At 45.3% G+C, this 27935-nt stretch overlaps 2 protein-coding genes across 2 annotated transcripts in view; both read left to right on the plus strand.

The window, feature by feature from the left end:
- LOC144104248 (uncharacterized) overlaps positions 1-11174 on the plus strand; it is a 44927-nt gene extending 33753 nt beyond the window's left edge. Inside the window, exons 7-9 of the mRNA XM_077637144.1 lie at positions 783-933; positions 5984-6104; positions 6579-11174. The gene's annotated coding sequence lies outside the window, so the exon portion shown is untranslated. The remainder of the gene's footprint in view (positions 1-782; positions 934-5983; positions 6105-6578) is intronic.
- Positions 11175-16873: 5699 nt separating this feature from the next.
- Positions 16874-27935, plus strand: LOC144103648 (histone-lysine N-methyltransferase PRDM9-like). The gene is made up of 8 exons (XM_077636311.1): positions 16874-17003; positions 17311-17394; positions 21489-21591; positions 22107-22182; positions 22662-22850; positions 24364-24622; positions 26399-26561; positions 27425-27935. Exons 1-8 carry the CDS (start codon positions 16874-16876, stop codon positions 27933-27935), a joined length of 1515 nt encoding a protein of 504 aa, XP_077492437.1.

A 27935-nucleotide genomic window follows, 5' to 3' on the forward strand; every position in this document is an offset into this window, starting at 1 on the left:
GCACAGTAAAAGTTGAGTGAAAGTGCTTGAATGCTACGAACAAATGAAAAAGCAATCTTTTATGCCCTTAGTGGTTCTGAATCTGTGCGATTTATTCAAGATTGTTCTCTGAAATATGTTACTACGCGAAAGCATACGGGCCCTCTGCTTCCGAAAAGTCAGTGTTGGCGTTGGCATGACGGAAAAATCTGGATTGCTCAGAAAAGTGGCTGTTACAAGAGGCTCCGATATATGGCGCCAGCCACACCAGGCGACACAGGGGTTTCGAGTCAGACACGCTACCACTTCGTTCGTGCGGCTTGATTAAAGTGATGCTTTATATGCATTTCCTGTGGTCTTTCACATAATGATCGTGACTATGAAAGAGGAAACAATATCCGTATCTGCATCGGCAAGAGGAGCTGCAGTTTCATCGTGCCCTTAAAGGCTTAGCCTAAGTGTACCTCCAACTTTTAGAAGGCAGGAAATATCTGGGCATCTTTTGTTGTCCAAAGTGTTTTTGTTTCCATGCTCTATTCTGTGTGCAGTTCTTACTATTTAAATTCTGTTCTAACTTTTTTGCTGCTGGCTTCACTTCATTCAAGCTCCAATTTCACCACTTCCCACCGTACTGTATGTTTCTAATCCATTTTTTACTGTATTCTATTGTATTTTCTATCATATCGTGTTTTATAATATTAATGAGCATGCATGCTTGGCAGCTGGGAAAATGGGTGCACCTTTTCCTCTCCGGTTTCTTCTGCCTTTCAGTCTGGTTTTATGCTCTGCCTTCCTCTCTTTAGGTCATGGGCAGTCAACCAGTTGACATCAAAAGGTTCTGATCCAGTCTCACACTAAGATGCCTGATGTGTGCTGGCTCATGGCATGTGGTAACATTGTGGCTCCAAGCCTAAGTGGATTGGGTCCACTTGCACACACTCCAAGCCGTATTTGGTATGGACTTATGCTTCTTTCTCTCACTGTTTTTGTCTTCTCTTCTCTTGTAGCGTAGTTCAGGTGTCAGCTTAGTAGTGTGAGAGAGGTATGGCGCCCTTTCTTGTGACATTATCCTCATCACGAAGATGACTTGTTTGTAAAAGGTCCGGTTAATCCGTGCTACCCCTGAATTAACCCACTGCAGGAATGCGAGTTTGCTGCGTGTTTTTGTTTCGTCAAGTGTGTCTAGCTAGCATTGCCACTAAACAAGTCTTTATCATTTTGTTGCTTCAATGTATTCAGCATTTATGCAACAGAAATAGTGTTGTAGTGCTTACATCTTGTCCATGCCCACTTAGAGTCCTTTGCTGTTCTTGGCATTTTAAAGGGATCGTTTGTTTTTATGTGAAAAAATCTTTCAAGTCGTATGACGTGTTCCAGGAGAGGATGTCCAGAGGGATTAAAAGTATGAGCATGGCAGCATTGGCACAAGCACAGATATTTAAGGCACAGAATGAGACCGTGCAACAGAAAAAACTATCACACACAAGAGAACAAAGTTGCATACCACAAGCACATGTGAGGAAGGCCACAAACATGTGATCAAATGCCAAAGAGAGTTCATAACAAAGAAAGACCCTGTGCCCATTCTAAAAAAGATGAACAGCCACTTCTTCAATAAATTTAAACACGATGTTAAAGTCCTGATATCTCACCTCCAAGACAGTACGGACAGAGTGAGTTCTATTGCCACTTTGCTTATAAGTCTGGTCTGCCTGATCGGTGGGTGCAGTCTATGGTCACAGCATTGGAGTGCATCATAGGAGTACAAATCAGTGGTGTAAACACTGGTGGCAGAAGATCTGCCCAAGTAAATGCCGCTATCACAGCTGGGCTTGCGGTCTGGTGCTGCAGGTGCGGCAAAAAGCAACAGGACTGATGCAAAGTCGGCTAAGCCTTTTCCGAGCCATATGTCTCAGCCCTGGGCAAGAACACCCTGTAAAGGACGTGCACAAGTGTCGCCCTCCTCTTGTCATTCTATCTCACTCACTCCACATCAGCCCAGGCTCTTCTCTTCTTCTTCTTCTTCTTCTTCACCTCAGTAATTATAGCACATACCCACGCAGGGAGATTGGCCGAGGTACAGTGGAGAATACCAATAAAGAATCTGCACGGGGAAAAAAAGATGTGAGGCGGCGGTGTAGAAAACTTAATCAAGATAAAAATTGAAAAATTCAAATAAATTAAGGAAATATGAATTAGCAGGAATAGAATCAAGCATTTTTTGACATGCGACAGAATTTTGTATACAGCTAACAAGGTAACCGATCAGTTGCACTTATGTAATCATGACGGAAGTCGGAAACACCGCTTCACGGGAATCCCTTGGCGCTTGCACCGAACGAGAAAAGAACTGGAAGAGACAGAGGCAGTCCTAACCTCAAAAGGGGGACTTCGAAATACTGCTTTCTCTGAACTGCGAACCGCCGGCAAGAGAGGAGAAAATGATATATTGTTTCAACTTGCCCACATGAGACACAAAGGTTTGTCGCAGCGAACTTGTATCTGCATAAGTACAAATTTAAGTGAGGGATTCTGCATTGCAGAAGCATCATTGACACCTCACAATGCCTTCATATACACCACCGGACACTCCATAGGTGCTTTAAGTGGTGAAAATCCGCCGTATTAAGCAACAGATCACTCAAGCTAGGTGAAATATGTTGGAACCGCTGGAAACGTGAAGTTTTCAACAAAATGGGTTGAGGGATGGTATAGATTACAGGAGCGCTGAGAGCTGACCTTGCCAATAAATCAGCCACCTAGTTAAAATAGACGCCCGAATTCCCAAGAAGGTACCCAGACAAAGCGGATCTTAGGCACTGTGCAGAGAACAAAAAACCTGAGTGAACGGTTCAATAAAGATTTTCCAGAATTTTCGAGAGAGGCTACAACTGAAAGGCAGTCTGCAAGAATAAGAACCTGTTCTACATGCCTGGGAATTTTGAGAAGAGCCAAGCCACAAGTCAAAAACTCTGTGAAGAATATAGTAGTATAATCGGGGATATGAACGGAATAGCTCCAAGCCAGATCCTGCGAATATATTCCAATTGCCGCCTCCTCATAGCTGCCGCAAACATCAGTGGAGAGAACAGTATGATGAGGAAAATTCTGTAGGTGTTCAGAAAGAAGACCATTTAGGATAATTGCAGCCATATGTTTCGCATGGGACGGGAAAATATGGTCATAATAGAAGACGGGGTCAGCCTGTGTATCAGCAACTCATTGCAAGGAGATCAGACCAACCTGAAGCGGGGCTAACAGAGCCTGCGTGAACCTAACTTGTGGAAGCTGATAGTGTGGCCAATGATTAGAGAAAAACAGGTGGCATTAGGATAGAAAAAATGGGAATATTAACGCCGGGGGCCAGATCAAAGGACCTAAGGAAAGTACGCACTGTTAGAAGTTGGAAGCGGGAATAGAGATTGAGGATACGGGCTTCGAGATAAAGGGCAGCGTTTGAAGCTGATTTTGGGAGCCCGAGGCATAGGTGCAGGGCACGCCTTTCCAATAAGGCTAATGGCTGCAGCTTGTAGTTTGCCCTACCAGAGAACAAGACAACCAAATTCCGGAATCTGTCTCAAAATAAGGCTTTTAGAGCAACAGTGACGTGTCGCGACACATGCCTAACTTTTTATTGCTAACTCGTGTCAAATGGCCCAGAGCACGTTTCCCTTTAATAACATTATTCTTAATATGGTGTCGCCAGTCCAAACTTTGGTCATAAGTAACGCCTAGGTATTTAACCAACTCCATCTACGGAATTGGGGCTTTGTTATACCTGCTGCTTCGTCATCATCTTCTCTCATGTTATTTGCATTTTTATGTAGCGACCTTCTACCCTTGTTGAGTTCTCTCATTCTTCTTTCGGCATCAATTTTTTTCTTGTCTTCTTGAATTACGACAAATGACCAATTGTAAAACATCTGGGCCACCAGTTCCTTATTAAGTAGACAGAAATACCAGACACAAACTTTGATGGCAGCCGTGGCCGAGTGGTTATGGCATCCGTCTAGTCAAGAGACCTGGGTTACAATCCCACTGGAACCTAGTTTTCTTTTGAGTGTTCTATTTTCGCGTGTTTTTAAGTGGTGTGGAATGATAGACAAAAATTTGTGGACAAGAGGGGGGGTGAAAATATAGTCAAGTGTATTCCTACTCACAGAAGGCCGCCACCGTCTGGAAGACATTGAAGTAACGAACGTTAGCTTTATTGGCTGTGCGTAAAATGAAAGTCTTTCCGCATCCGGCAGGGCCAGTGAAGAAAACCCTGAGCGATTTGGAAAAGTAAACCAACTTTTCCACCTAGTGGAATGATTGATGCCTAGCGCCACCTGTCAGAAAAATTACGATGCACGTCTACCCGTTGGGGAGTTGCGCCCCCGCAGGTTACGTCCCAAATGGAATTTGCTTCGTTTGGGGGGTCAAGGTGGACCTAAAATTCGGCTTGTGGAGCAATATTGTAACGCTTCAATTAGCAATTGCTTGTATACCATGTTTACCTTTTATTTCATTGTGGTTTTATTTCTATACCACAACCCGTAGGGTTTATTTGCCTACCAAATTCGGTACACAACTCTCCCCGAATGGCCTTGTTGTCGGAGTATATATAGTGAAACGAATGTGTGCAGTGTAGCCGGCGCTACAAGTGTCAATGCGAGGTGTGCTGTTTTCTAGTTGCTGCCACAGATGGCACGATGATCTCAGGGTGGTAGCAGACCCCACAAAATCTCCAAACGTAATGGATAAGAGCTAACCCTCTTAAAACGTAAGGACAAAACTTGGCCGCCACTGCCACCACCCTCCTGCCTCTGTCTACTCTTTGTTCTGTAGTTCTAATTTCACTGGTGGCACTTTTTGTTCTAGTCAGATAAGAAATGTTCTGGTGACGGGTAAAAATACTAACTTTTCAGCTGTGTACCTTAACATATGGCATACATTGACGATACATTACGATGCGATGCACACAGTTAACTACCAAAGGGCTGTCTAACCTTTGAGAATGAAGGCAGCGTGATACACGTACTGAAGTCAACATTACAGCTGCAAGCCATGATCCAGAAAAAGAAAAAAACAGCTACACGTGTCAGGCAGAAAGGATTTTTATCTGAATGATTAGTGATGGTAGCACTTGCTGACTTGTGCAGTTGCCATCTTATTATACCACAGCTTTACTCACAGGGGTGTCTCACCTTCAAAGCTATATCTAACTGTGAGGAAGTGACTATTTTCTGCGCATAGCACAAGGTCCAAACTACTACATGCTTTTCAGGTATGCATTTCTAATGTGTGCTCATAAATATTTCTGTGAGTTGGATCTCTTCGACATATTTTCAGTTTCATGGAGCAACTAAAGTAATTACTGAGGACACTTAAGGAACTTGCATGTGAGCAATGTGAAAGCATTGCAATTCTCTTTTGAGTTAGGTTCTATTTCTTTGTAGTGGTGCACTTGTAGATACTAGTGCAAAATATTGCTGGTTAACATTTCATATTTTCCCGCTTTGATGATGTCACGCCATTTCAAGACTTTAAATATTGGAACAGGTGTACCTTTTCCAGAATTGCTTTAACAATTTCCGCATTTGGAGTGTTTGATTAAATTGTAAAATGTAGCATTATATGAAGTAGAGATCGCAGATAGATGAGTGGTCATTTTAAAGATGCGCTGAAAATGCAAAAAAACAACTGGTTTTCAAGCCCAGCACAGCATATGCAGAACTTGTTGCCGTTAGTCCGATGTACAATCCAGCAAGAGGACAAAGGCTTTCCTCCCCTGTGCTGCAGCTGCTGTCCTCCTCGCCTGTGAAAACGGTCCAGGAATGTGCCATCCTAACATTTTATTCAAGTGACAGTATCAAGTGAAACACAGAAGTTAAAAGTTAAAAACTATTGCTTCGCTGCAGTCGATGTGTATTTCTCATGTCTCATGATTTCGAATGGAGGCTGTGCCGGAAGCGCTGCCAATAAGCTGTGCCAAGCACATTTCTGCGTTGTTTTCCCTTAGAACAGAAGCAGTGAGCCCGCCCTGCAGTTGGCCATCTCCTGCAAGACATGCGGTGACCAATCCTCCACGTGACACCTCTTGGAGCAGCGCCATCGGAGCATGCACTTGCTGAAGTCGGAAGGTAGGCATTGCTGTAGATACTGCCTATAGACCAGTGATTACAAGTAAGGAAAAATTTAGTCATTTAGCACTGTTATTGTTTACTTTGATGCACAACTCAGCAAGGTGGTTTCTCCAGGATACTTAAAGGGGCCCTGAACGCTGCTTAGTAAAGTTGTGCTATGCTTGTGATGTTAAAGGATGCCACTTCATGAGTACTATGCTCCAACAATAATGTAGTTATTGACCCTCTAATGTGGAGTAAATGGGCTTAGGGACAAGACAGATATTTCAACTTTACGACAGGGAAGTGCATCTGATGTGGAGTACTGGCATTTGCGAAAGAAATTATTTCCGTACTCTTCCCGGGTAATGAATAGTGATAGCTGGGTGGCTACAGATGGTACTTATGGAGTGTGCATTCTTGTTTTCTCCTTTGTGCCATCGGCGAGGCTGCTGTGTGCCCTCTCTGCTCCTTTCATTCCTTCCCATGCAGAAACAATTTTACCACACACAAGCGGACCTATACCTGAGAGCGGCCCATCGTGTGCCATGTTTTCCAGAGGGGCTTCACGTGGCAGAAGAGTCTTACCACTCACCCGCTGGTCCACTTGGAGGAGAGGCCGCATGAGTGCACCAACTGTGGACAGCGCGTCAGCCGAGCGGCTAACCTGGCGCGTCACGGCAGAGTGGAGCACTCTGTCAACTATAAGGTTATGTTGTTAGTGTGTTGCCTCTGCAGAAAATGGGTGTTTGAACCACTTTTGTTTGTGACAATGATGGGCATTTGTGACGGTGAACCAACACGCCCAAACATATTCCCTCCTGAAGTGAATGTCTACTAGTTTATCAAATGGGTAACTCTCACTGCATTTTACTAGAGCAATAAAACTAGTTGTGCCATCTTGCAAAATCACACCACTGACAAGTGAGGGCAAAACACAGATGCCATCACCTGCCAGTAGTGCGACCCACTAACCCACCAATCTCTACAACAGCAAAGGCTTCACCCTACCCTCCAGAAGTCCATGACAAAAGCCTCATGGGCAGTCAAGCAAAGGAACTTTATTTCACAACTTTACAAGGGACAAAGATGGCTGAAGGAATCAGATGAATAATCCTAAGGCCTGATAATAAGGCTGGCAGTACCTGTAAAATAAATAAGTAGTGGAATAATTGAGCCCAAATTAATGAGATTCCATTGCACTGGCTTCCAAATTGGAAGAAGCTTAACTCACTACCTTGGTCAACTGCTGTTAAATTCATTGTAGTGGCAGTTAGGCATGTCTGCAAGGAAAGGGCCCAGTTCAAGCCACCACACAATGTGTAGAGTGGCAGCAAGACTCATGATCTAAAAAACAATCGTATCCACTAAGTGCAATATAATCACAGTTGAATTAAAGCGTAGGCTTAGTGAAGGAAACCAAAGATATCTTTCATACCAGACAGCAGCAGATGCACTCCATCAAACTTGGTTCTAAAACACAAAAATTTAACACAAGGAATGGGACATGGAAAAGAATCAGACTGAAAGTCTGTGCTAGTCCTGTATACACATTCTTGTGTCCCATACCTTCCACAGGTTTTATGTTAAGAAATCATGTCATACAAAGTAGCCGCTCACTGTATGCTCCTTGAATTTATTGCTTTTTTTACGCGATTGCATAAGAAGATCCTCACGTTCCTGGACCCACCACATGGTGCCACGCTTTGCCACAGGGGAAGTGGAGAGGAAAATCTCCACTCTGGCATGTGTGGTTATGCATAGCAGCTCAAAACAAGGTTCTTATGCTATCCCATTGTCACAGTTAATGACAATTAGGTGTCCTCCAAGCTTTTATTTCTTCATTTATTTATTTCCACATACTGCAACGCATTGTGTGCTATGGCAGGATTGGGTTGAAAAAAAAAGTGCAACGTACACAACGGAGTATAAAAAACAGATGTGCACACCTGAGCACTTTTATACCCAAAAATACAAACAGAGAAAGGAAAGGGTAAACAAATGAGAAACTTTACAACTGGCCTCTAGGCATAGATGCTCGGTGATTATGCGTCTTGGATAGCGGGTACAAAACATCCGGACGAGCACCTGCAAATGGGCCCTGGCATGAATTCCAGACTTTGATGAAGCGAGAAATTGAATTGGAACACACCATATAAACTCGTGTAAGGGCTGCACTTTCTTTGTTTTAAAATTCTGATGTGAATTATTAAGGTGTAGCCCATGCACGAATAAAAAACATATACTAACCATATTTTTTTCTAATTGCCCTGTCCAAAATGGGGCGCAACTCTTACACGATATTATATGATTTAGTACATGTGTAGTATGGTATAAAGTTTAGACTTCTCACTGCTGATTCTGGCACAAAGCATATGTAATGTCTATTTGAGAGTGTAGCCTAAGAACTGGTACTGCAATGTAAGAATTGCAAAGATTAAATGTGGCAATGGGAAGAGAGTGAAAACAAGTTCTATGAAAGAAGTGTACAAAAGGATGAAAGGTCACGATCATAACGACAAATAAACTCACAGAATTTCTTTGGACTGCATTTCCAACTTGTTAATATCTGACTGCTTAAGTGGTTTTCGAACTAGAGATGCATCATCAAAAAATGAAGGATTAGAGATTTACACATTAGTAACTTTGTGTCTTTTGGAGAAATGGTTAGAGTTCACTGTAGATAATCTAGTTTTGTTAGAGCTTTACTACATATGTAATGAATGGTGATTAGACCTTGACACGTTATGCACAAAAATGACAGCAAGACAACTTTTACTCCGAGACCTTATTTACAGCACGGCCACAGAAAGACGTCTGGACATTTTTCTCAAAATTGATGTTTATTGATGTTCAAGGGAATTCCCTTATCTAAAGCAAGCAGTGAATCCAGTGCTGCACCATATGAATGAAATAACTAGGTGAATAAGAATTGAGTGGAGTGCATTTTCACTCTCAGTTGATTAAAAGCAGCTTACCAGTATTCAAGAGAAAAGTATATGCCAGCTGTATCTTACCAGTACTCACCTAAGGGGCCGAAATGTGGAGGTTCACTTAAAGGGCTGAACTTCAGTTGAGTGCAAATCAGTGAGCTATAGAAAGCAAAATGATAGGTGCAAAGTTAAGAGATTGGAAAAAAGCATAGTGGATGAGTGAACAAAGGCTGGTTGATGACATTCCAGTTGAAATCAAGAAAAAGAAATGGGCTTGGGCAGGGCGGGGAGGTGCGGAGTTCGATCCCCAGTGCCACCGGGTACCCATCGGTGATGCAATGGGTACAAGCTTTCCCCTGGTCTGGTGCTCAGCTTATTTAGGGTGAAATGCTTGGGAAATGGGTCTTTGACCCCACCTTGAGAAAAAAAAAGGGCCACAAATGGGCTTCTACTACACAAGGCGGATTTAACGTTGTTGACGGCGGAACTTATCGCTGATCCGTCAGAGCAACTGTAAGGCAAGATAACTATGTCCCCTTGATCCATCTGTTTCTCAAGATGCCGATTCGCAATCTTCACTTTAAAATGTTTTCTGCAATTACATTTCAGCAAATGGCACCACACGCTTAGCTGCTAAGTTTTTAATAGTATAGTTTTCATGCCAGATTACAGTAATAGATTACAGTATAGGGGCACGTAAATTGACGTGCTGCTTTTTGGCAGTGACAGGGATGCAGATTGCAAGTACCCGAAATTTATATGTGATACTAAAAGCGGTAAGTGCGACTTTATCTGCAAGATGATGATTAGGACTCGGACTCTTAGCATGGCACTTAAAATGTAGCTTGAGCTCCTGTTTAAAAACCTGAGCCAACAATGCCGAGGCTGGTTTTCATGCGACAGCACCCTTGCAAAAGAAATATTAGTCACTATGATGTATCTTGTTGCTTACATCAGCTAGCAAAAATCATCTGAAAAAGAATGTGCTGCACCAAATAATAAGTTTGTCTCACCAAAAGACTGTTCACGTAGCTATGTTGCCCCAATACAAAAGCGCCAGAAACTACATTTGACTCCATCCCAAATGCATCTAGAGGCCTTTCACTATTTCCATTCTGATTGCCAAATATCTCCAAATGATGGCATAGCAGAAAGCATTCTGTAGATGTTTAGTGCACAAAGCCCAAGAAAAAAAAGCTAGGGGCATGCTTAAGCCTATGTATTTAAGAGTAGAATGTGATAGCTGGTTTTTGGGGGTTTAATATCCCAAAGCGACCCAGGCTATGAGGGACACCATAATGAAGGGCTCTGGAAATCTTGACCTCCTGGGGGTTCTTTACTTGCACTGACATCGAACTGTACACGGGCCTCTCGAGTTTCGCCTCCACCGAAATTCGACCGCCGAGGCCGGGATGGAACACGTGTCTTTCGAGTCAGCAGCCGAGCGCCTTAACCCCTTAGCTACTGTGGCGGCAGAACGCAATAGCATTAATGGGTTAACGCTCATACATGTGGAATTGGTCATTCTCCGCTTTACATTGACACATCTCTGGGAGTTCTCTCACCACTCCTCATACAGTGGCGCAGCAGTAACGCAATGCACCACTGCCCTGCGACAGCAGGTGCTGCCACCAGTGGCGCGGAAGGCGCTCGACAAAGAGCATGCGTGATAAAGCATGCGGCACAATTTGTAAAATGCGCCACGGGCATTGTGTATCTCATCCCGCTCAAGTGTGGTCGCGTGTATGTGGGCCAGACAGAACGCTGCGTGAATGAACGCGCAGGGGAGCATCAGCGTTCAATTAGGAATAGAGAAGGAGCAAATTTGCCTGCTCATTGCATTGCATGCACGGGTTGTGAGCCACTGCTAAATAATATCAGAATTCTGGGCAGGAGTAATGACAAAGTTTCCCGTGAACTTCTAGAGGCATACCACATCAAGGCAAGAGGTGATAACTGTGTGAGTGACACCTCCGTTTCATTGTACAACGCGGAAAAGAATTTTTTGGAGCGGTTTTGATGGATTGTCGCGCAGGGTTGATTTGCCTTCTTTTCCTCTCCTTCCCCTCTTCGTAGGCACGTGTGCACACTGCCTATAAAAGCGGCACTGAATCTAATAAACACCAGTTGATAGTTTGCGCTCTTTCAGTCTCCCTCGTGCTTTTTCCTGTGTGTGTCGTTTGTGCACAATTCGTACCTACAACAGTATGCACCAACTCGCCCAACAAGAAGTTCTTCTTAGCCACCAGTGGAGGCTGCGAGAACCAGGTTGCTCTCCCCGAACAACCTCTTTCAAGCAGTCATTATTTTAACTGCCACCGGCCACGGTGGGCAGTTTGCTCATAAACTGGTGGGCAGGTTGTGATGACGTAACAAGGTCGCAAGGATGACGTAACAGATCTTTCATAGATTTTTCACTCACACCAACAATGCCGAGGCCGGTTTTTGCTCTAACACAGCGCCCTTAATGCCATCTTGTTATAACAGCAAAAGCTCTAAGGGATGCAACAAGTGCCACTATGCAGTTTACACACCTGGCTGCTTCAAGATTTTTCACAAACCAGAAAAATTTTACTCGCACTAGATTTTGTGACTGTCTTGAAGGCTGAATAAAGTAAATAATTATTATCATTCTTGAACGAAACTAGCAACCTGCATCTTGAAGATATAAAGGAAAAGCTGTAGAAAGTGCACGGAGAGCTGGAAGATGAATCATGGCCAAAACAGGATGCAAGGAGCTCAGAACCTGCTTTGATTCACAGACCCTCAACAAAGCACTGGGGTGAGAGAAGCATCCAGTACCAACGCTGGACGACATCGTGCATGCTCTTTAGCAGATAAGGGCCACCTGTAAACTTGATCTGACGAATCATTATATCAGAGCATCGTGTCCTGGATCAGTAGTCAAGTACTGTTGACTATATTCTACACACTTGGACACAGATAAATGTTTGCCACTTGGTATCACCATGGCTAAGGAAGTATTTCAGAAACCATTTCAGACACCATTTGATTGCCTCGAGGGCAGCAGGCATGCCACACGTGACAGTGTTGTAAGGCACAGAATAACAGAAGCTGAAGAAACTAATTAAGAGGTGCGGTACACAAGGAATTTGAAACAGCAGGCCGCACCCAAAGCTGAAAACCAAAGAAGCCATCTTCTTTTGGGCGCTAATGTAACCTGCAAAGCTCACAAGTTAGCCTGTTTCAGCTGCCAACAGAGCGCTATAGTGCTTAGGACTTGATCACAAGATTGCAGGAATCACATCAGTAATATAGAGATAAACAGGAATTGGGGATAAGAAAGCGGTGGAGGCCCCTCAGCTCAATGCAGACATTTTTTGTAAAGATACACTTGCACGATATACTCATCTTCATGGCGAGGAGAAGGAAGCTATGGAGAGTGTAAAGACAATGTAAACTGCATCGCACTGGGTGGACGCCTGAACTGCACCAGGAGAAGGAAGAGACGACGGGAAGTGAAGAATGAGAAAGGGAAAGGAAGAAGTGCTCCAAGTACACACCACGCAGAGTTTAGAGCATGTTTGGGTAGATCCAACCAGCTATGCTCATGATCATCGTGTCGCAGCTTGCCTGCGCACTACAGATGTAGCGGTGGGTCTCTTGGCTTGCTCGCAAGCATTGAGCGATGGGCTAGTTGGTTCTGTATGACTGAAAAGTGAAAGAGCAGTGCAAAGAACAGGAAGGAAGGGGGCAAGCAATGGATGATAGAGACAGGCAACTTAAAGAAACATCTGCTTTTCTGCTTGCTAAGACTATATTCATGCTGATGTTGAAAAACACAAGAACAGTGCACACACAGTAGAGTAGGAAGTAGAGAAATTTCAGCTTGAGCTAAATGGTGCCATATATTCGCAGGAAAAGTAGTGGAATTCTAATACTGAAAATACACAGAGTACAGGAAAAAACAAACAAATGAACATGTTACACTACAAATGATCCCCACTAATTCCTTATTCAGAATGATTTTTAAGACCAGCCTTGAATCAATGATACAAAGGCAAAACTATTATTAGGAGTGCGAAGGATGGGTTAAGTTACTGAGGTGGATCATTGAGCTAGTCGGTGCAACCTCGTCCACATCTATGTGTTGCTTCCTTGTGTCTGGTTCTTCTCTGCTGCTGTTTTAAATGGCTTAGGTCTAAGGTAAAATCTTGAAAAAGATCGTGTGGCATTTTATTCGCTCATGTTCCAGTGCATATTTCACTGTGAATATTTCTTTGCACCACCTCTTTTTGTGAGGCATACTTATGTCCATTGTACCAACTAACTCGCAGCATGCCATAGCAAAGCGTGACCAGCCATTCACAGAAGATTAGCATTCACAGAAGAGTGAGCTCTAATTGCAGTCCATCATGCAGTGACATTACCCGACAGTTCCTTAGGTAACAGGTGAATGCAGACATACAAGAGGGCACCGGCAGTCAGGTAAGCAACAGATTATATTGGGGAGTCTACAGGGATAAGGTGGCCGCAGGCAGTTCAGAATAGGGTTACTTAGAGGGATATAGGAGAGGTATTGTTCTGAAGCTGGCATACTCAGGCCAGTGATGACGACACAGTAACATTATAAATATTGTCACGACTGAAGTCACAGGGAAGGTACACGTTGCCGAGGGCCAGAGAATAAGGTCGGCTTGCCGTTCCGATCACAGAGTCACAGAGACCAGCATCAGCGCGCCGCTCGTGCCCACAACAACCGCTTCGTCGTCGTCGGCACCAAACAAGGCTGTCGCGCGGCGCTAGGCACGTGGCAATATATTACGACACATAGTTCAGCATTTCTCTCACAAAATTGATGAACTGGCCGTTTAATATTTCAATTGCATTCACTCTGCCTTCATGACTCAGGCCAGGAGCAACGAATAAGAATTGACATGACAGTAATATTAATAAAAATAACAATTAGATAAGAATAAGGAGTAAATAATGGGCACAAAGAATGAAAGTCAAGATAGGGTCAGCAATGAAGGATGAGTCTTCTGCGTAGTGAGCATTTCTTTACTCTTTGGTTCATTTCCGAAAGGTGAAAAGAACTTAATTCAGATTTATGTCTCGATGCAACCAACCACAATGACGATCACACAATAATTAATGTGGTAGTTTTTCTTCTGCCCATTTCCTGCGTAGCGAAGGTAGCGAGAACAATATTCAAAATAATGCCCAACTGTGACCAATTGCCAGTACGCTTAGCCCAAAGTCGCACCTATTGCCAAGCTAGACTTCAGCACGAGAATGTGATGAGCGTCCTAATCGTTGTGTGGCATCTCTTCAATCACGGCTGTCCTTGCACTCTCTTCGTTGTTCACATTCTGTACTTTGCAAGCAAGGGAGGTAGCATCAGTACTTACATAACTGTTAAAGTTTAGTAACTACTGGCTTTTGTGTAACTTGCAATGCGTTGGGTTTTCTACACTGTATTACGGTTGTAAGTCTGTTCCTCTGGCCTGCTTTACTTTTTATGCATCGACCAGCTTTTTTAAATCTTCAGTAATACAGAAGTCAGCGGCGAAGGCTTCTTCTTCAAGATCAGGTTCGTAAATACATACATCTATAGTGCACCAAGATGGGCCGACACTCTGGTGCTACCACTGTGCTAGATGGTGGATCCCTCTCGCGTCCTCTCCACAGTGAGAGAGAAGGCGTAAGAGACGGGAAAAGAGATTGACAGGAAGCCGGTCCAGGAGAAGGAATTGGAGAGCCAGTGAGCAGAGAATATATGAAAATGTCCAAATGGGATTCTTTATGGTCCCAGTTCAAATGGTTTATTGGCCCATTCCCTGTAGCTGCTGGGACCTGTAGCCACTGGACCAGTTGCTGCTGGAACCAGTAACTCCATGCTGAAAGTAGGAACATTTATTTGGATAAAGGATGCGTGTAATATGTCCTTAGATTTCTAACCTTTCTGACAAGTTACAAAATGTTTTAAAGAGTTGCTTAATGAGAATCAGCACACTCCAAAAATTCAGAAAAATAGAAGCAACCTACACTAAATGCGTCGCCCTGCAGAACCACACAAATCTGCCTATAGTGAGAACAGACAGCTTTAATCATAGCAAGCGGCAACAAGCCCAACAACAAAGCAGTGCAATACACATAGCTTATATGAGAAATATACACTCACGTTAATACAAACTATTACTATGAGCTCATGCTTATATACTCCCTCATTAAGGGCATCCCACAGGTGCTAGTGAGGAACAGTTGATAAACATAGTTTTCTCATTAAATTTCAGCACTATTTTTACAATTTATAGCAGAAAAACTCAGATTTACGTTAAAAATTTTGTTAATTGAGGAATACCATTACAACATAAACAGAAAAAAGTTGTAAATCAAACAACAAAAAGCTCTCTGTAGGAGCCAGTAGATCCCACTTCCGAACCAGAAGCCCCCAGCAGAGACCAGAAGAGGCTCCTTACAGGGACCATTTCAACCAGCAGAAATCCAGAAGGCTTCCTTCCGGGACCAGTAGACCCCAGCACCAAACCAGAAGGCTTCCTTCTGGAACCAATAGACCCCAGCACCAAACCAGAAGGCTTCCTTTTCGGACAAGATGAAACCATTAGAAACCAGCAGAATCCCATTAACAAATTTTCATTTACATGCACTATTGCATATATGCATTATTATATATAATACTGCATTGTTGATATCGAGATTCACAGCTGCCTAAATCCGTGTCTACACTGCACGCCAGCGCATCTCAAAGGCTTGCATTCAGGCAGTGAAAGTATGTGCAGACTATTGAGAAAGTTGTAAAACCGTATTTAATGAATATATCCACAAAAGATAAGTGCACCTGGCAGATTGGACCAAACGTGATTTTTTATCTTTGAAAGTGAAAACAAAAAAGAGAGAGAAGACTGGAGTTCATACTGCTTCATTCAAAACACGGAGATATGTATCTGCAAAATTCACAAGTGAATTCAGGCCTGTTACCACCTGACCACTCGGAAGTGCTTCCTCCCGAGACCTGGCAGTTCGCGACACATCCCTGAACAGCAATTGCACGCATGAAACTAGAGCTGTTCTACCTTTCGGCGCTGCCCTAAGCGCTATTGCCCATAGGCTGAATAGCCCCTCAACAGTGTCGAATTTGCATACTATATACAGAACCGCTCACCCCACCAACTCAATCAACACATTGTAGCCGCTGTGCAAAGCTCAGGCGCTGATGCACAGACTTGAAAAAAAAGCCAAATCTGACACCCACGTTGGACCGTATGCATTAGGCTGACAGCGCTGCATCGATCAGAGCCATATTATGTGCGCTGTTTTTGAAGGTCCGCCTCGTCACTCGAACTTAAGTGCGCGCATTAAATATGAGCGCGCTTTTCAAACAAGCGGCTACGGGGCGGTTTGTCGCAGCAAAGTATGAATAGCGCTAGCGCTATGTTTCACGCCCTGAAATTTAGATCGAGACCTGTGAAGTCTTAGCACTATATTTGCGCGTTTGAAGAGACTCAACATACTGCCACATACCAACGCGACCAAGCAACCCTCCTAAAAACTTCTGTTAAAAAAAAAAAAAACGGACTACATCAATGTGGCCAGATGAGTGTTCGGATCCTGCTAGCTGCACTGGCTGTGTGATCATTTGTAATCACTTGTTTGTAATTACTGGACGAATGTAAACTAATATTCATCGCAATACGTTCAAAAAAGAATTAATAGTTGCGTTATAGTCAACTAAAATAATTCTGCATGCTTAAACTGCCTTATTGTTGCAGAAGCCGCTAAGCGCTCAAACAGACGACAGCCTTTACGGGCGGCAGTTAACTCGCAGAAGTTTAGTGAGATCTTTGCCCAGACTTTCGTGTGTTGATTAAGATGGCGAGCAAAGGAAAGTTTGCCGACATTCGTAAGTATTTCACGCAAAAAGAATGGAAGGGATTGTCGCAATTCATGAAGTCGCGGTACGCGAACATAAAAGAGAACTACGAGCTGATGGTGAAGCTGAGTGAGTGAACTCTTTTTGACTGCCTCCCTTCGGAGCTGTTCGTTTGAAAAAAGGTCTTGCTTCAGCAATTTTCCGCGATTAATGTACCTCATGGCTGCCAGAATGTAGCAATCTTCAAACACAACAGCTGTGCATATTAGAAAATTGCATGATGCCCATCGCTTTTAAAATTTGAATGAATTTTGGGGCCAGGATCAACGGCTCAGAGTCGTGGACAAAATAGGAGTCACTAATTGCTACCATAAAAGGGGATACAAAAAAAAATAATTGCTGAAAGCAGATATAACTCATACCTGTATATTTACAGAACTGGAACCTCCGCTCCCTGAATTTATGAAACCAAGACCGGCCCCAGCTAAACCGGCGGAACTTCCAACAAAGTCCAATTCCCGTAAGTAAATACAAAGAGCTGTCACAGTGTCAGGTGCTGAGATAATTCTTTTTTTTTATTCTTACAGCCACTTTCTTGCTTCTTATGCTGAATAAAAGATGCACGTCTCTGCCTCAGTTGCATCTGTGAGCGATATCGGAGAGGGCCGTGCACATGACTCTGTACAGTATTGTGCGTTTTTATCGTGAAGATTTTCAAAAATTTCCCCGCCTCAACCGCTGGCTCATTTGCGGTGAAACTGCACGCAGAGCTTGCGTATTATGGTAACTTTTCTATCGTAGCAAGTTTGACAACGGTACTTACTTAGTTGAGCCATCTGTTTTTGAAGTGGAAAACGTCACGACAAGGCCACCGAGGCGAGCATTGCAAACAATATTCTTTGAAAGGTGAAATCAGTCGTTCTAATATTTTTTCCCGCTCAATTAGCAGAAAATGTTGTAAGCGCTTCAGTTGAAGCAGACGAAACGGCCGGAACGGCATAGTCAAGCGGCCCGCGCTTCTTGCAATGCTCGCCTCGGCGGCCTTGTGACATTTTTCACTGCAAAAACAGATGGCGCCATTGCCGCTCTTCAGCGAAAAAAAAAAAAAAAACGTTGTCTGCGGGTTTTGGTTCGCCGATCTCTACGTAGACGATTACGTTTTCGCATCATGCACGGCTCAAATAAGTAGGTACTGTTGTCAAACTTGCTAGGATACAAAAGTTACTATAACACGCAAGCTCTTTGTGCAGTTTCGCCGCTAGTGAGCGAGCGGTTGAGGCGGGGAAATTTTTGAGTCTTCACGATAAAAACGCACAATACTGTATATACGCTTAGAATGAGTTTTGTTGGAAAATGTGCTTTTATATTGGAGATGTTTTGTTGGAGATGTTGGAAAATGTGTTGAACCAATATTTTGTTGCAGTTGAGGAAACAAAATGTGTTGAACCAATATTTTGTTGCAGTTGAGGAAACAGCTTTTCAGATTGGACGGTCGCGATAAGTTGTCAGTGCGAGCTGCTTCTCTCGATAGGCAAACGATAATGAATACAGGGTGTGACGCAGTTAAATGCGCGGCGTAAAATGCTTTTCTCAGCTAAACTGGTGACTCGTTCGAGCTCAAATTCCGCATAGAAACGGCAGCAGGTAGGTACAAATGTTTCATAATACATTTGCGTGAGGTGATTGCCTTAATCGATCAAAAAAAGTCGGATATTCGCATCGTCTGCGGCGACGAAGACACGAAATTAGCCGTTGTTTCAGGAATTGCACCTGTGGCGCCATCTCGTTTGCCGGATGTCGAGATTCGGCAAAGCAGGGGGGGGGGGGGGGGGGTGTTTTGCGGGAGGTTTCAAGACGCTTTTTCTACTGCTTAATCAATGATCACAAAAAAACATAGTTTGGCCAGAACTCCAATAAATTACAAGTTTATCGTTAAAAAGCGGATCCCACCAAACTTCTCTGCCGAATATTCACGGCCGACAAACGAAATGGCGCTATCGGTGCAATCGCTGAAAAAGCGCGAGTTTCCTTTCGTCGTCGTCGCAGACTATGCTAATATCCGACTTCTTTTTTGATCGATTCGGGCATTTACCCTAACAAATGTAGCATAAAACAATTCGGCCGACCTTTTGCCATTTATTTTCGAATTTAGAGCTCGAACAACTCACCAGTTTAGCTGAGAGAAGCATTCTGCGGCACGCGTTTAATTGTGCGACAGTCTGCATCACGTTGCAATGCTACCTATGTATGACAGGCGCCGTAGTAAAGGGCTCTGGATTAATTTAGACCACTTACCTAGCTAAAGGTTATTTAAGGTGCGGTTTTATATCGACAAAACATGTGTGCGTCTTTGCATTTTGCCTCCATCAAAATTCGCTTCCCCTTCGGTTGGGATTTGATCCCGCGTCCTTAATTGGGGCTCAGCAGCCGGGTGCCATCCACTGAGGGCCCCCAGCGGGTAAATATAGAAGAAAAGACAATCGCGCGTCGCTGCGATTGGATCCGAACCCACGGCCTACCCCTACACATGCCGCGTGCGGTGGTCTCGCCTCACCTACAATAATTGTAATCTAAAAAAACTTCGGGCCTTCCTAACTAGGCAGGCTTTTGTCATGGGTTTTTATGCTGGAAACGTACTTTGCCAGCTGAATTTCCAGCTGGAATGGGATTTTCAGGCTGCGGAAGAGATGCTCCAGCCTGGAAATTTTCCAGCTGGGAGCAAGAACTGTTCGAGGTGGACACGATTTCCGGCTCTATAATCCAGCGGGAAACAAGCGTAATTTATGCAGGAATTGGAAAGTTTCCAAGCTGGAAAGGCATGCATGAGTTGCAGTTGACTAATCCGGCCTGAAATTAATTTTTTTTACTTGTGAGATTTAGGACCTAATTTATTCGGCAAAAGTTAATTCGGAAAAGTTAATTTAGAGATGGATGCTCCCACCAATGGGAGCATCCATCTCTGTCGTCATGGCCAATTTAACCATGGAACACATCGAACAACGAGCCCTCAACTCATTCCACCCGAAACCAAAGATTTTCTTCAGGTATGTCGACGACTGCTTCGCCGTCATCAAAAGATCTGAGACTCAAAATTTCCTTCGTCATTTAAACTCCGTAGAACCTGACATTCAGTTCACGCTAGAGGTGGAACAAGAAAACTCCCTGCCGTTTTTGGACGTCCTCGTGTCCCGAAACTACAGTACCCTTCAATTCTCCGTATACCGCAAACCAACTCACTCAGGGCGGTATCTCCACTTCTCTTCGAACCACCCGATAGTCCATAAAGCATCAGTGGTGAAGACGCTGTTCAGAAGAGTTGAGACACACCCAGCAGAGAACTTGGCACAAAGAAAGAACAACGCACGATATTCAAAAAACTCATCATGAACGGCTACCCAAAAGACTTTATTCAAAAAACCATTTGGCGTCAAAAGCACAACATTCGCCAAGAAATCAACGCACAAACACCAACGCCACCACCAAAATACCTCACTATACCTTATGTCGGAGGTGCCAGCGAAACCATCGCCCGAATCCTGAAAAACAGGTCTCCAGGTTGCGCACAAGCCGTAAACACTGTTGCGCTTTGCCCACCTGTTCCCAAAAACCGGCCGCGGAGAGAAAAAGCCCAAGGCATTGTCTACAAAATTTCATGCGCCGACAGCGACGCAAGCTACATCGGCGAAACCAAAAATTTCAAAGAAAGAATTCGGCAACATAAAAACGACGTCCGCGAATTCGCAAGAGAGTGCAATCCGGTAGCCGAACATTCCGAGGACTCCGACCATAGAATAAACTTCGAAGAAACCCGCATCCTCGGAGCCGAAACAAATTACCACAAAAGGCTCCTTCTGGAATCCTGGCACATCCAAACCACCCCGAACAACATCAACCGCACAAAAGGAAGCCTGCCCCCAGTATATGCCCAGGGACTTCGCTCTTCTACACAACAAAAAAAAGTCGCCATTGACTGCCTCCCCACAGTTCGACAACTTGGCTAACAGCCTTAACCCCCCTACCCTTTCGCACCACAGCTGTCGTTCCTTTGACCCCCTCCTCCCCTCTAGACTTAAAAAGACCCCAGCTACTGCCCTCAGTCACCCCTGAGTCAGCTTCGAAACGTTGGGTTAAAATTAAAATTTTTAGGTTGGGGAAGTAGTTTATTATGTCTTCAAACCCAACCAGACAGGCAAATCTGTCAAAATGTTTAGTTTTAAAAAGTTCATTACGGACGCAATCACGCTGTTTTCACCCAAGTTCTCGCCGATTCTCGCTGAAAGAGAGTCAGTATGGAGACGTATAGGTCAATAAAGCTAATATAAGAGCGAGATCTCGATATTCCTGCCAGGAGTCAGCAGAGCTTTGAGCGACGTTATGAACATAACTTTTGAAACATCACTTAATTACTAGGGATTATATATGGTTTGTTGTTTTACTGTGCTGGGGACTGCTGTTTGGTTCTTGTTCTCCTAATAGAATGTAGTGAATGACACTTGATTGGTGTGCAGCATGTTTGTTTTTCAGCGCACAATAGTAGAATTCCGTTAAAGCTGCTCGATGCGCATGATTCTGTGCCACAAGCTATGCTTACAATTATCCTGGGATGAAATGCAGCCTCGCCCGAGACGTCTTCCAGCGGGTCCCGCTACCCGAGACGCCAGCGAAAAAAGGTCAACTACAGGGAATGCGAGGGAAACTCAGACGAGGAATACCTGTTCGAGGAAAACTCGGACGAGGATTACCTGTGTGAGTTGTCTGCGAAAGCCGGTTCCTGGCTTCCAACACAAGGATGAGAAATAGTCTTTTAGTATACCTAATAAGGGATGATCATTTGAAATACAGAGCGGCTTGTCTACAGTGTCGGGAGGTCTTCTAGCACACATCGTCTTGGCTACTTGCACGCTTCACTTTCTAGAACGGCCAGTTGGGCAACTTCTTACAAGGTTAATGTATGACGCAGAGAAGGAGTGCTGTGATTAATTATTTTTATCATGACCTGAATTAGCCTTGGACACCCAGACACGCATATTTCACGGGAGTTTGATTCCGCTCCGGTCAGCGAGCATTGCATATAAAAGCCCAATGGGCATTGAAACTTCCTTGGATGTCCTGTGGACGTCCAGGCCTGCAGGGCGTCTGCAGGACGTCCAAGGAAGGTTCAGTGCCCATTGGGATGTCGGCATTCTCACACCTTTCTTTCCTAAATCACGGTGTGGGTAATCGGCTTCCAGCTTGCGATGACTGCGGTATCGCCTATCCCGGTGACTGCCCCAAGCACGGACCACTGACCCATGTCAAGGACGTGGAGGTGAGTGCCAAGCACGCGAACTTTGGATGGTGAATCTGAAAAGCTGCCTTCAGGCAGCGTTCGCATGTACCGGATTTCGGCCGGCACATAGTGGCCCGGTGAAAAATACGACAGCGAACTTGCCGAGCGGAGATAGTCGTGTGTAGCGTCACAGCATGCCTTCTTATTGTAGATCTCAACTATGGAAATTCTGTCTCCGCCCTTTCACCCTTTCTTTCACTCTATTCATGACTGCGTGGTTCCGGTTCCCACCTTGATCGAGACCGTTCACTGTGCCTTTCCATTTGACCCCACCCGGCCGCATATGAGGCCTTCTTTTCATTATTTCGTCACAGTGCATATTCATGCAAACACAAATGAAGAGAGTTTTCGAGTCTGAAACTTCAACTCCAGAGAATATGGGAAATGTGGTTTGTGTGTTTGCAGTGCTGTGGGCAATGGCATTGCAGGCAGTCTCAAAACGGCTACGCCGTTCGCAGGTGGATGACGGGGATCCGCTGCGAGCCAACAAGACCGTCCCCGAGGGCCTGTCCATCCGCCGATCTACCATCAAAGGGGCCCAGTACGGCGTGTTCACCCTCAAGCCATTGCCTAAGAGGGTCTACTTTGGTCCTTACGAGGGCGTCAAAATGGAAGACAACGGAGAGCGCAACGGCTACATCTGGGAGGTGCGTAGACAAAAGGACCCCTTTAGAAACATCGAGGCAATGGTTAGAGAACTCGTCTTCCCTGTACTTTTCAACAGCAGTTCAATAGTTACCATCAAGAAATATTTTCACTCAGTGGCCCACTGCCATCAGATATGATCAAAAGGAACTTTTCAGTGAGTAGTGTAACTCCTTCTACCTTCCAGGATAAACCTACATATCACCTGATACTCCATCGAAATGCTCAATTCGAAGCTCCCTCGGCAAGATCTTCCATTTATTCATTTTTTATTCATTGAATACTGCAGAGATGCGGTATGTCCAAGCAGGAGAGGGAAATACATAGAGGGGAAAATGGAAAGCAAGTGCGATACTACCGGAATATATAGATGCCACAAAATAAGCAACGCAGAATTACAATTGAAAATGAGGGCTACAGTACAGCTACGAAGGCAACAGTGAAGATATCAAGACTGATTATAAGGTAACGGACAGTTCTCTGGTAGAGCATTTCATTCTGAAACTACGACTACCAGTCGAGCTTTCGAGCAAGAAATCGTCGGTCGCGGCGGTAATTTTAATCCGTCCATGCCGGACCACTTCCGTAAATCTTTTTGTGCTTGACGAAATGTCTCCATGTATCAATTCTTTTTGGACAAAAAGTATCTCCTTGGACGAGCACTGACGCGGGAAACGTTCAATGCACCATGCTACTCCTGTCCCTTTCACTTTGTAGCTATGGACTGACAATCCTCGCAACAACTTCAGGCTGCAAAGCAGGTAATACCATCTACTCAGGATACACGACATATGAGCCTCATTTTAACACCACAACTATAAGGATCTCATTCAGCAGAAACTCCGTTATCGGGTGGCGTTGTGAGCGAAAAAAATTTCCAGATGAGCAACCTAGGTGGGTCACCCAGTTTACGTGACCTTGTGGCGTCGTCGCAACCTGCCCTTCAAGCTGTGAGCAAACTTGCTACCGTGGTAGGTGGCCGTTAAATCAATGACTGGTAGCGAGAGGTTGATCGAGAAGAGCAACCTGTGTAGCACAAGCCTTACTGGTGGTAGCACCTGGGTGGTGGTGGCGCATCGCTTAACCGCTGTACCACAGCGCCAGGAGTGGCATAAGGACTTCCAGAGATCTATGAATCTAAAGTCTAGAACAACCAATTCAGGATATATAGACAATATTTGATTACAGCTATCGCGTCTTACCGTTAAGGCGGAGCTTAAATGGTGCCGGCAATTTTTTAAGAGCATTTATTTCGGTTCTTGGTCATAAAGGTCGTCCAGCAGGGCCCGCGTCATCAGCGGAAAGCCATGACCTATGATAAATGACTAAAAAGAAACCAAAACTAAATGTAATAAATATAAGGCCCCTGTACTGTCCTGTACCGTTCATCAGGCTAGCGGTGGCTACTGGAGACTGAAAGGCAAAAGCTTCAAATGATTTCAGGGTATTTCAGAGCGCCCCGAAGCTAAATCTGGACAGAACATACAGCTGAGTTTGTTCCCGTTTTGTACGCAGGTTCGCAAAGACGGCAAAATGTTCCTGATTGACGGTCGTCCACTGGACAGATCTAACTGGATGCGCTACGTGAACTGCGCGGCCAGTCCACAAGAAGCGAACCTGGTGGCCTTCACGCGTTACGGGAACATATACTACCGGACACGCAATGCCGTGGGCGCCGGCGAGGAGCTCTTCCTGTGGTACGGCGAAGCGTTCGCTCGGGAGCTGGGGCTGCTCGGCAAGCCACGAGGTTCGGGGCCGTCCGCGAGAGGTGAGGGTCTCGTCTTGTCACGCCAGGGACGAGCAGTCGCAATTGGATGGGGTGATCTGATTTAGATTTTTTCATGGAGAGGCTGATGAGACACTTTGCATTTCGAATGCTCATGAGAAATGCGTCACTGCACAAGAGCTTTATTAAATGGATAGGGACGTCAAGTCGAAGTTGGCGTCAATCGACTGGGAAACTCGTTCAATCACAGAGACCACAGTCACTGGCAACGGAGCTTTTATAATCTAAGAAAGAGAAAAAACGAATACAGGTGTCGCCCTCCAAGGCCGATTTCGCAAGCATTATGCGTGCGTCGACACTAAATTCGGAGCGCGGATCCCAAAGGCCACACTGCATTACTGTTCACTTTAAAACAGTGGTAACCAGCTCTTTTCGGTAAAGACGTCATGAGTTTGAATCGATTGGCGGGAAGATTTTTAAATGCAATCTTGGCGATGAATGCGTCCGGATGGGCTGGTAAAGCAGTTGGTAGAGGACCGGACGCTTAATTCGGAGGCCGTGGGTTCGGATCCCACTGATGACATGTGGTTGTTTTTCTTCTGCTTTCTCTTTTAAACTTTAATTATTTTAAAAAATTGATGAATATCACCTTATAAAACGATCCCCTATGCTCCCCTAGGATGTCGTCTTCCGTCGTATCCGTTCTTTAGAGTATGCGCTTCAGTATCTGCAGCGGTCACGACTGCTTGCTGCTTTCGCCTCGATAGTCGAGTGGCAGAGAAGGCCAAGTGGCCCGTGCGCCACGGGGATAAAAATCAACTATTACACATAGCTTTCAATTTAAAGCAGTTCACCAGTTTTCTGGCGTCCGATAACACTGCAGGTATTACTATGCCGCGAAAGCCATACTGCTACCGCGAAAAGCCTATTTTTAAAATTTATGGCTGGGCATTCCTGAAACACATGGTATATCTCCTCCTAGGTAGAGTGCCTAACAAGGTCTACATTACCGGATAATGTCCTCCTCGTAAGGGTCTCATGGAAGCGTTAGCAAAACGTTTAATAAGGTCCGGCAGGTTTCCAGGGTGGCGTCCTCCAACCCTCGTCTCCCTTCGGCGTAGCCACTGGCATGGACGCTCATTTCTCCAGCTCTTTCGTCAGATTCGGAAAATTTCAGCCCTGAAACAACCGCCAGATATGGTAGTAAAACGGCCAGCATTCATGCAGTTGTCCCCGATAGTACAGAGGCGCGCTGGTGATACTTTGCACAAGCAACTGCGCAAGGTGATTAAAAAAAAGCTCCTCCTGCGGTAGCTCGAAAGTGGCCTCAATTTCGAGACTTATATTCACGCGCCTCGGGTGTCCAGTCTGCAAACTCCGGTTTTTGAGGCTGATATCCACTATCTGCTGTGGGTATGTCCTGCGCTGGATACGACGAGAATCTGGCGCCTGGTGCCGCAGTGGGTCTCTCGCCGACCAATACTTAGCCATATATCGTTTGGAGGCAGCGACCGCATCATCGGCTTTATTAAAACTGCCAACATTTTTCATTTATTTAGCCATCATTCTCTTTCAACCATCATTAGATACCCCTTTTATGCCCCCAGGAAATAGATAAATATTGATTTGTAAAACGAAACAAACAAACAAACAAACAAACAAACAAACAAACAAACAACAAGCAAGCAAAACAAACAAGAAAGCCATGTTAACTCTTCTGTGCATGTCTGTAGACGTGAATTTGAGATGGCTGGCAAAAAATGCTGAAACACTAATCCGTTCCGGAGCTCTCCGCAAATGATCTGCTTTTACTGCCCGCAGAAGACCGAGACCGCACGGCCAGACCGCAACCGGTCTTCTCCTGCGACACATGCGGCGAGCTCTTTTCCGCTCAAGACCATTTAGAGAAGCACAGGCGGCGCAAGCACCTGCAGAGGCCAGAGGGAAGGCACCACTGCGCCCACTGCCCCTATTCGAGCTATTACAAGTAAGACGCGATTTGACATCCCGCCTCCTTTTGGTTCTTTCTGTTATGTGCGGTTTTTATTGGGGGATAAATATGTTCTCCCCGATCAATCGCGGCCCACATGGTTCAAAACCGCCCGGGCCCCACTCCGTGATCATACGCGCTACCGAGCGCCAACCAGGGCGGGCCTTGTTCTGTGTGGGAACAAAGGAACAATTAACACTTCAGCTGACACAAAGAGGCATTCAATAACGTCAGCTAGCAACAAATAGGCGAAGGAATCGGGTTCGTCCGACCCACCAGCATGGTTACGAGCGAATGTTCGCCCACGCTAGAGCAAGCAAGAAACGCTCCGCTGGCGCAGAGCGGAGCGCCGCGCCGAACAGTCGATGCGCATCGAGTTCCCGAGCCGATGATCTAGCGCTAGGTCCCGCGTGTACGCGCAACAATCACGCAGTTTGTGGCGCTCGTTTCGCCGCGACGCCGGCGCCCTCCCGTTTTACTTAAAATAACTAGAAATTAGGGAGCACCCATCGCAGAAAGCAAACCAAAGGGGACGAATCCCCAGTTTATATGTAGATGCACGTGAGACACAATGCTGTTCTAGTATATATATTCAGGAAGGGCAGGAAGGAGGGGTAGGGGCAGTAGCCAAGTGTTGCAGCAACAAAATGTTAAACAGGATGGAGTTGTATTATTGAAAAAATACTCCCCTACTTTGCACTCTCTTCCCGGACAAAGTCGTATCGGTGAGAGGTGAATCCTCGGCCTCGTGTTGTAGCGTATATGCATGCAGTGGGCTTCTAGTTTTTCACCTCTGCGCCGTCAGGCTAACATCCTCACGGTGTCTACTCTTTCCTCCTCCTTTCATTCGCTCCACACAGATCTCATGTGACCAGACACGAGCAGACCCACACGGGCGAGCGTCCCTTCGTTTGCCACGTGTGCCATAAGAGCTTCACATTGCGGAGTGATCTCAACCGCCATCAGCTGGTCCACTCGGGGGAGAGGCCGCACGAGTGCCCCGAGTGCGGACAGCGCTTCTGCCAGGCGTTTAAACTGACTACTCACCGCAGGGTGCAGCACGGTGTGGACGGCGGGGTTGCCTCACACCTGTGTCCCCACTGCGGAAAGGGGTTCACCAGGAATAGCAGCCTCAAGCGCCACCTCACCAAGCACACGGGGGGCAGGCCCCACGCCTGCTCACACTGCGGGAAGAAGTTCACGGAACGGTGTAACGCCGTGAGACACGAGAGGGTGGTGCATGGCCGCCAGTACAGGCTGCACTGCCCACACTGCGGGAAAGGGCTTGCGGATATTGGCGTTATGAGAGCCCACGTGCGCAAATGTGACAGCTCCGCTGGGGATAGCGTAGAGTTGTGCAGCGATGAGTGA

The sequence above is a fragment of the Amblyomma americanum genome, chromosome 9, assembly GCF_052857255.1.
Source record: "Amblyomma americanum isolate KBUSLIRL-KWMA chromosome 9, ASM5285725v1, whole genome shotgun sequence".
NCBI lineage: Eukaryota > Metazoa > Arthropoda > Arachnida > Ixodida > Ixodidae > Amblyomma > Amblyomma americanum.

Coding starts and splice junctions, on each gene's coding strand:
- LOC144103648 (XM_077636311.1), top strand. CDS start 16,874: ATGGCGAGCAAAGGAAAGTTTGCCGACATTCGTAAGTATTTCACGCAA. Junction 17,395..21,488: donor TCCAACAAAGTCCAATTCCC/GTAAGTAAATAC, acceptor GATGAAATGCAG/CCTCGCCCGAGACGTCTTCC. Junction 21,592..22,106: donor TCAGACGAGGAATACCTGTT/CGAGGAAAACTC, acceptor TCGGCTTCCAGC/TTGCGATGACTGCGGTATCG.